Below are 9,674 nucleotides of genomic sequence, written 5' to 3' on the forward strand. Positions count from 1 at the left end.
AGAGTACCAAAAGACACGTGCGTTATTCTCCTTCCATTTAAATTGAATTATGGGACATGCAGTTTTCCATAAACAGACCTCTTCCCCGCCTTAAGGTCGGAACAAAAATGCGTTTTCTTGCTGAGCCTTGGAATGGTGACAGAATATTCTAAACTGGCGAAATTACTACAACATACAAACACATAATGCAAAAAGATACTGAACCTGAAGCCATCCTTTTATTGTGTAAAGGTTTATTTTCGAATGGAAAATTGCAAGCAAGAATACACAGAAAAAGACACAGCCTCTCACCCCAAAATAAAACTATAACCTTAATATTGAAAACGTTTTTCATCTCGAGTTAAAAAAATTCAAGTACTTATTTTGGTACAATCCTTCAGATCTAAGAAGCAAAAGATATGTAACAGTCAAGATTTGGTAAAGGACTGAACTTCATGAATAATAACGTACGTTAGCTAAAATGCAGACTGATTTAAGTGTTCAGTTGAATAAACAAGTACTGTAGGCTGCTGTTGTCCCATTTACTTGCAGATAGTAGTGTCAAAAGACACAGTATTTAGTTGCTACCTTGGGAATTGGGAATACTGGGACAGTAGAAGGGTAACTGCCACAGAACTCCACACATCTTGGCTGATTATTTTCCCTGGACGGTTCTACAAACATTATTCATAGATTAACGTAGATGGTGACATACAATGTCTTCAGTTCTGCAGCGTTTGACAGTTATATACATTCTCTAACAACTGGTGGATTACTGTAATAACAGCATTCATGACAACATCCATCAATCTTGGGGGCAGAGCCTATCCCAGACAGCAATTTCAATAAAATATAACTTCACTACCAATAGCTGCCTGTCCTATGACAAACAAAAAAATAAAAAGGTGAAGAATATCTGTGCATGTGAGACAGAAAGGCACAGAGAGAAAGTGAGGGGCTAGACAGCAACTGTGTAATCCTCCTTGAAGTTTGTCAAGTCCTGCGGCATTCCTGCTCTGTGCTTCTCGGATCTTTGTGTGATATTTTACAGCCATCACCACCACATCCCAGCTTTCAGAAAACCTGCAATTCTTCCTATAGCGATGGTGGAAAGCAGACTTCATCCAGAACATCAGGTGCAATGGATATCTGACCAGTTTCTTGAGATTTTGCGAAGGAACCTGTGCGATTGTGGGTCTAACTCCTGGGCAGTACGTCCTTGTCAGAGATATTTGCACCTCTTCATTACCAATCCGCCTGTCTCTCCTTTCCGTCCTCAGCGCTCCTTTCTCCCCCTCCTCACAAGTCCTCCCTGGTGGAGCTTAGCACCAAGGGGTGTGTCGCCTCCTTCTTCAGAAAGTTCAGGAAGTCTTCGACATCCCGACCACCCTAAGAACACGGACATTCAAAAAATTTTAAATACTTAAAAAACAGCAAAAAACTTCATTTCAACAAACACAACAAGCATCTTTTAGCAATGTGTCAACATTATGATAATTTCTATTAAAGTTACATACATTTAAAAGTGCTTGGGTGTCTGCAGGTAGTAATACCTCACCTCATATCGTATAGGTGAATCCTTCTTCCCAGCTGGTGACAAGTAGATTGTGGGGAATCTAACAAAAAAGAATGTTTTCAGACAATATTTTTTTTTATTACTGTGAATAAATACAGACAAAAAGATGCAAGAATCCCGCTTCTTGCTTCTGGATTAATATAATTTCTTTAAAACAACTATGTAAAACGGTCCATGCAAGTATCACACTCAGAACACTGTTTGAGATTAAGTGTTTTTAAGTTCCGTAACACACGCACAATTTCACCACGTGACCATCTACCAAGAGCAATGGGCAATGAAGGCCTCACTCAGGAATGCAGGGAGATATTGTCAGAAGAGGAGACAAAATGGAGGGATGATGAGGATGAGGAGGATGACGGCCTGGAGCCTTACCCCTGGACATCATAGCTGGGTGGCACATCATTGGCAGTGGCATCTATCTTGGCAATAACAATGTTGTGGTCACCAGACAACTGGGATCAGGAGAACAATCAATAATATATGCATTACACTCATGTCTCACTCATGCCTACAGTACCAGTATTCTCCATATACTCTATAAGCCTATTTAGAAGTCTCACCTGCTCTCCTAGTTCTGCGTATTTGGGCTCCAGGTTCTTGCAGTGCCCACACCAGGGGGCATAGAATTCAATCAACACATCCTTCGCTGGGTCATTCACTATCTCCTGAAATGTCTCTGCCACTACTACCTGTGGTGTGGAGAACAACAGAGGGTCATGCTCATAAAGAAATGCTGGCTTTCCCTCAGGGATCAAAGATATTATTCAAATCAATGGGACACACCTTGACGGAACCACTGTTGGTTTCGGGGGGGCGTTCAGACTTAATGTAGCGTTTCACACGCCCAGCAAAATAATCCTCCAGGAACCTCTCCAGGGCTTTACCATCTCTTCTGCAACGCACAACTTCTGTCAGCATGAAAAGCACCTTTTCTTGGGTTCTTCACACCTCTGCTATATCAAAGACCACGACCGTTGCTATCCAATTTGAGTGCATAGTTGTTAAAATGTCTGAGCTAACCATTTGTAGCTTGCTTAGATTGATTCAGAGCTTCAGTCCTGAATGCCCCAGCCTCGTGACACCTTTGTTAATTTTCATGGACCTTGAAGGTACGCACTTTAATTCATCATTAAAAAACACATCTGCAAATAACCAACCTACATGATTACAACCTCCAACACACAAGCTATTTTGCCATGTAATTTAATAAGAAACAACACATAATTGTTAAAATATAATTTTCAAGATTACTTTAAACTTAACTCCTAAATTCACCACCCAACTTGCCATCCAAACACCATGGCTAAGAGATGAAGCCTCATTCTGCAGAGTGATTTACAATTCCCACCTATGGTAATTTTCAACCTAGAAATAGGTGCCATCACCAGGCAGCCATCGCAACAGAGCTTTTCCAGCAAACCCTCAGAGAAAAACAAATCAAAGGGAAACAAAGGAGTGGAGAAAAAATATATATTAACATTTGGCCTTCGCTTACCACTCTGAGAAACTGATTTTGGCAAACGCTGTTAGCTTAAGGACAGTCAACAAAGTGACAGGTGATGCTATTATTCTCAATTCCTTTGACCCTTGGATGACTGCATGCTGTGCCAGGTCTCAACAGAATGACTGCTGTCTTTCTCATGAATTATGTCATTGTGTAACTTGGCTTTGGCTACCTTTTTTGTCTATTATATATTTTAGTACATGTTGTTTGACTGATTTTCATAATTTAAAATATAATTCATAACAATGCCAATTTCGATCTGAGCTTTAAATCAAACCACAAAGAAAATGTCTGTGCATTAAAGAATATCCTATTCTATGCATATTTACACATCATAAACTATAACTTGAAAATCACTCATCATGTCAATTTGAAGTCAAGTACAAATATGCCGCATGCTCCTGCTACTACAGACCGATGTGAGGACAGTGTTTGGCGCTCCACGTGGGACAGCTGCACTGGCACACTCACGTGAACTCCTCCTGCATGATGTACTTGCTGCCCTCACGTGTTTTGATGGTGACTAGGGGCATTTCCCCCAGCTCTGATGGCTCCACGCCAAACTCTTCCTCTAGCTGGTCCTGGAACTCCTGCCGGTCAGCCACTGCGAAATGTAGGCCTTGTGAATGGAACTGGGATGCCACCTTCATCACCCTAAGTTGAGGGGAGTCATTGTTGAGTCAAAAGAAAGAATAAAATCTTGCAGGAAACAACTGAAGGCAGTTATGGGTGTTGTATATTTTAAAAATAGCCTGCTAGACAGATGCACTGAAATATTCAACTTTTCAAGACATGTATGCATTTTGTCTACCTCTATCAAAAACAAAAGACGATCCATTTTCAACTATTTATCCAGTACAGGATTGTGGTGGACACACAGAAGGGCACAAAGAAAGGGTATTAAATGCATTCTCTTAAATCAGGGTTTCCCAGTTCTGGTCATGGGGCGGGGGAGAATCCAACACAGTTTGTAGATTTCCCTGCTCAAAAACATCTTAGACAGCTAATTTCTGGGTTTAGTAGGTCTGCATGCAAACAGTGAAAATCTGGCCCACCAGGACCAGAATTATGGAATTTTATCAGAAGTGCATGTCTTTGGATTACAGGAGGACACCAGAGCATCCAGAAAGGACCTGCATAACATGAGAAGAACAGGGAAACTCCACACACAAGTTAGGGCAGAAACAAAAGATCACTTAGGTAAATGTATTAGGAATGATTGAAAGATTCACTCGCCTATTCCTCCAGTAGTTGGTGCCCTTTGGGTTACGCAGGTAATCCACATCATAGTAAACGGTCATCAGGTCCCTCCCCTTCAGACTATCTTTGTTTTCATTGGTCAGATGTGGACACAGTCCAAATCTTGGTAATAGGAGAATACATTACATATGCGGATTTTAAATACATAAAAGAATGAACGGAGCTAAGGTTAGCATAGGAAACAAATGAACAACCAAACAAAGCTCACATGTTATCCCGGATGAACCGCCGGAGTGAGGCAGTTGAGATGGACTCGCTGAACTTTACCAGGTTGTCCTCAAACTTGCTACTGAGCCGGGGGGGGCGAAACAGCACAACACTCCTGAAGAGGATTTTTACAGCAGGGAGAGGACTGAGTAGGGTACATACAAGATTTGATTTTCTTCCAATATTTATTTTAAACAATTCTAACACCCCTGTATTCCACCCTACCCCACCGCTCCACTCACTCTGTCTCCACCCCATGTTTGAAGCCCAGATCCAGCTGTGTGGTGTGGCTGAAGCGGTAGCTGTCTCTCATAACACTCGCTACTTTCTGGAAGTCAGTCAGCTGCGGACTGTCGCTCCCAGAGAAGAATCCTGGGCAAAATGATGCAGCGGACAGACAGGAGCAGGAGCGAACAGCAGCTTATTAGATGTCTGTCTGTTTGCGTTCAAGTTCATATATAAATCTGTCCATCACAAAGTCACACTGCAGGTATACATACATATAATGGCCAATAACGTCTCCCTTTCCAACACTAAATAATCAAGTTACCTCAATTATTATTATAACGTTATTTGATTAGAATACTGCTGAAGGTGTTTTTACTATTTGGTATCATATTAGTATTATAGTAACATTTAATTACTGTGTTTCAAATGAAGGACATTTCTACAAGGTAGCAGATCCTTCGGCTTCTCAAACAGGCAGCCGGAGCCATGGATCCCCAAGCTACAGGGTGTCCCTTATGAGAAGTGGGAATCGCACCCGCCTCCACAGAAGGGTGGTATGCTTGAGTTATATAATATTGTGAAACGGCCACTAGCAACTATTTACTGGAAGCAGACCAGCTGATTTCTAAGTAACAGACATGTATACAGGGGTAACAAAAAGGATACATTTGCTGTCAGCTGGCATGATCTCATCTCAACTAAGACATAATAAATATCAAACACTGCAGCAGGATCCATGTTTGCTGTAGAGGATGATAAAGGAACCCCCCCCCCACCTTGATCTCTATCCCTGTGCTGTGAAAGTAAGTCAACTGCATTACTTCATCCCTGCTGCAGGGATAGGTCTTTAGCAAGCCCACCGAGATTACTACCCTTTCTTATGTCTGAATGGAAACCACCTGTGCGTTAGGAAAACTATCACTTAGTGAGAGTGAGTGAAATAACAGATCATGAAAACTTGTTAAATTAGTTTTTCAATCTAAAGAATTTTGCTTCAGGAATTTTTTATTTTAATCTTATCATGAATTCATCATCAACCATTAATGGTGGAACAGCTACACTTTCATAACACAACCCTTATAATAATCTGACTTGACCCTGCCACCACAAAAGCAGCATATAAACAAATGTATAAGCGTCGGCCTCAACGAAAAGTTTGGACATGATTGGATGGCGAAATGAAACTCACCGACCACGCTGGCGTCAAAATGGTTGATGAAGGAGTTCAGCTCCTCTTCACTGTGGAGGGGCACTGAGCTGGGGCCGGCTTGCTTCTTCATGTAGCTCACGATGCCCTCTGTGCACCCATAAGCACAGAGATACATTCACAAACTCAGCGGTCGGAAACAGTGCCATGAAATCTTACCTTAACCGCAAAACAAAACACAGGTCAGAAAACGTCAATAAATCAACACCTACATTTCAATATAAAAAATATATGAGCAAGCTATTTTTGTGCATTGTACACATTCAGTGACTTTCGTTCATCCTAACATTATGTCCGGCAACAATGCACATCATTCGCATCAACACATGCTTAAATGCACCCACAGACTTCCTGCAAGAGCGTCACCTGCACTGCGGGGTCCATCATAAGCAGAAGCCTCATGTCCGCTTCTGAATATCTTCAGTGTTGGGTATCCGTTGACTCCAAAACGGCTGCAGGTCTCAGAGTTTGTGGTGCAATCAACCTGAACAGCACAGGACGCACCGCACAGATTAAATGGCGGTCTATCACAATAAACCCTTTATCACTTATCACCCAGTACCTGTGACTACAGAAAGTTAACAGTACCACTATATTCTATTTCTTAGTCCTTTATCCTAAGCCAGCTCGGTAACATCAGCGGAAGTAAGAAAAAAGGTTACTGAGACCAAACCACAGTTAGAAGGGGTAACACAGTACAGCAACAAGTGCTAAGCTAATGGAGAGGTCATTAGAACATTCACAGTCACAGTCACTCAAAGCAAATAATTCAGATATTCTGTTAAAGGTAAACCCAAGCACTCTGTGTGTTTAGTGCCATCATACTGCCATTTCAAATGGATCAAACCCTTGAACGTAGTTGTCTTATTGGAAAGCAGTTGTTGTCCTGCAGTGTTTTATTACACAAATGAGGCTTTCTGCAGGAGTGAATAGCACTGCAAATGTGTCATTGGTTGCACTGTACAGTACATCTTCCACCCACCCTTCCCATGGACTCTTCATCCCCTTCATATTTGGTAGAAGGTACCAGAACATCGGAGACTGTTCAGCCAGACAGCTTCCCTAAGGATTTCAGCACCCCCGTCACCTAGGTACCCCCCACCTCCCCCCCCGCTCTGCACCACCATCTCTCCGATCCTCCAGCACTGCTCGACTGGTCCCACCTCCCCTCAAGGCACAAGGAAGACACGCATCTCGGCTCTTCTCTGTCCTGGCACCTAATTGGTGGAATGAACTCCCCCTAGATGTCCGAACAGCTGAATCCTTGACTGTCTTCAAGCGACGACTCAAAACTTTTCTTTTTCAGAAATACCTGACGTAGAACTTCTATATTCTTACGCGATTCTTTTTCTGGTGTGTGTTTAAAAAAAAATTTTTTTTAAATTCTGCACTACTCAATGGAGTTCTTAGAGATAGTATTCATAGCTTGGGTCCTTATTGAGCTAGCATCGGAAATTTATTGCAGAGTCTCAAAGCACTTATGTAAGTCGCTCTGGCTAAGGGCGTCTGCCAAATCCTGTAAATGTAAATGTAAATGTAAAATGGTCCTGTTTCACTCTCACCCCGGCACTATTCACTTTGGTATTTTTAATTGCACTCTTTTGCTGCTATACTTAAAAATTTACAGTTTACTTAATCACAAATCACACACAGTGTTCATTTGTTTTTTCCACTCTGTAATTCTTCGGGTGGTTGTTTGAACTGTGGACTGTTAACCCACAAACAAATTAAAAGCTGTCTAGCCATTAAGAGCTGCAAAATAGTACTAATGAAAGACCCTTAAAGAACAATATACTCATCCAACAATTTAGAATTTAGTTTTGTTTTCCATGAAGCACTTTCTAGAGGTAGATGGGCACAATTGTGGGCTATTCTGGCAGATGAACAAAGTTTAGACATGCAGGTTTGAGATTTGCTATTACCTTTGCCAAGGGTACAATCCCTTTAAGTCGAGTTGCAGCGGTTTCATACTCAGGGGCCAGTTTCTGACAGTGGCCACACCTGAAAGGGTTACAAACAAACAACAGGAAAAGAAGGGTTTGGATGTATTACTGACAAATGAGTAAAAACATATTAAAACGGTTTCCCACCAATCTATCATACTAACTATATGCATGTACTTAAGATGTATTGACAGATGTACTGAAGATGAGGTGTGGATTCCCCTTAACGCTGGGTGATCTGACAGCTTTCATTCCTACATCTCACCGGGAATTTGCAGGTGAAATCCAGAACTTTAAATCCACCCCTCTCACCTACAAATACATATGACATTGACACTGAACAAAATCATCCCCAGAGCCTGCTGTCCAAAAATAAAAGTGCTTCACTAGAAAATTAAGTGAAAATAGAGCAGCTTGCCAAAGCTGTTAACAAGGACCATGGCAGTTTATGCTTATTTACAAGCGAATAATAGAAATCGGCTTCATTTAACGCAGACTCGCCATTACTGGGTTAATCACATTTTGCTTAGTGCGACCGCATCTGAGACAAACCCAGCGCCTCATATTTTTCAGCACAATAAACTAAAAAAAGCAGCGTGTACCCTCCTCGACGTATCGGAGTAAAAATAAAAGGTGAGATCATATATCGCATCAGTAAAGCACCGTAAATAACTGCTTTGCAGAAACATATCAAGCCATAGCCAGATTCATTTCAGCACACGGGAATTGGTGAAACACATATACAAGTGCTGTCACAAGCATTTTAACCGTGCAAGCAGTACATTAATCGTGCGCACTGTGTCGTAGGCGATGTCGACCACTTATTTTAACAGCGGGCCACGTACATTTTTTGACCGATACATAAGGATTGGACAGCTCACACCCCGAATCTGTGGACACCTGAACACAGGTTAATCATATTTATCTTCCGGGATTTTACCGTGTTCATTAGAACTTCATAGCGCTAACCCGGTTAAGGCAAACTGCTCGCAGATTTTTTTATAACCCGTTCTATTCTATCTGTAATGAGAAAGACGGAAAAGAAAATTGGAAATGAATAAACAGATAAGCAAAGAACGGCGTAGCGGACGCGGCCAGCCGTCACTTCTGAAGCTCGAAGGCGTTATTACCACGGCGCGAAGAACTCCACGAGCAGCGTCTCGTGCTCGGCGAGCGCGTAATCGAAGTCCGAGTCGGCGAGCTCGAGCACGTCGCTGGCCGCCGCCGCAACAGCGGCTCCCAGCATCAGCAAAGCGGCGCAGAGCGGCGACATCTTGGCGGTGCTTTTGACCGAGGCGTTATAAAAAAAATCTACTTATTAAGAACCAAATGTCACTGCTATGACTGCGTATCCCCAGGGCGTGCGAATCTGGATCGTTCTTTGCAGTCAAATCTATTTTCTATGAATAAGGACCGGTGACCCGTTACGACACAGGCAGCGAATGGAGGACGGCAGTGGGAGGATCGAGTGTCAGACTCCGCAAAGTCCACGGAGCAGAAGGGGGAGCTCATTGGTGTGGAAGAGCAGGATGGTTGACGTGAACAGGGCATGGACCTCCAAATTCGGTCCCTTAAAATATTATATAACTCGTCAGAAATTCAGTTACGGTTAGTGTCTGTTCTTTTAGGTTAAACTAGGTACTGCCCTTTCTGTCAGTCTACTTTGTCAATACGAAAAACATCACTTACTGTCTTGTAACCATCCATCCATCCATCCATGCTTATCCAGCACGATGACAATCAGCCCGTAGACTAACCCCATTAGGC

At 42.4% G+C, this 9,674-nt stretch overlaps 1 protein-coding gene across 3 annotated transcripts; it reads right to left on the reverse strand.

Annotated features, from left to right (window-relative positions):
- Positions 1–196: 196 nt before the first annotated feature.
- pdia7 (protein disulfide isomerase family A, member 7) lies at positions 197–9,496 on the reverse strand. 3 transcript variants are annotated; one of them, XM_049027121.1, is made up of 14 exons: positions 8,848–9,010; positions 8,173–8,219; positions 7,887–7,965; positions 6,331–6,448; positions 5,947–6,054; positions 4,772–4,901; positions 4,531–4,644; positions 4,299–4,424; positions 3,534–3,716; positions 2,342–2,450; positions 2,119–2,247; positions 1,931–2,010; positions 1,538–1,595; positions 197–1,368 (listed from the first exon to the last, which is right to left on the reverse strand). In XM_049027121.1, exons 1-14 carry the CDS (start codon positions 8,854–8,856, stop codon positions 1,279–1,281), a joined length of 1,380 nt encoding a protein of 459 aa, XP_048883078.1. In that variant the 5' UTR covers positions 8,857–9,010; the 3' UTR covers positions 197–1,278. The 3 variants fall into 3 exon arrangements, with proteins under 3 accessions (XP_048883078.1, XP_048883076.1, XP_048883079.1); XM_049027119.1 differs by lacking the exons at positions 8,173–8,219; positions 8,848–9,010 and adding an exon at positions 9,038–9,496; XM_049027122.1 differs by lacking the exons at positions 8,173–8,219; positions 8,848–9,010 and adding an exon at positions 8,753–8,788.
- Positions 9,497–9,674: the final 178 nt, after the last annotated feature.

The sequence above is a fragment of the Brienomyrus brachyistius genome, chromosome 9, assembly GCF_023856365.1.
Source record: "Brienomyrus brachyistius isolate T26 chromosome 9, BBRACH_0.4, whole genome shotgun sequence".
In the NCBI taxonomy this organism is placed as follows: domain Eukaryota; kingdom Metazoa; phylum Chordata; class Actinopteri; order Osteoglossiformes; family Mormyridae; genus Brienomyrus; species Brienomyrus brachyistius.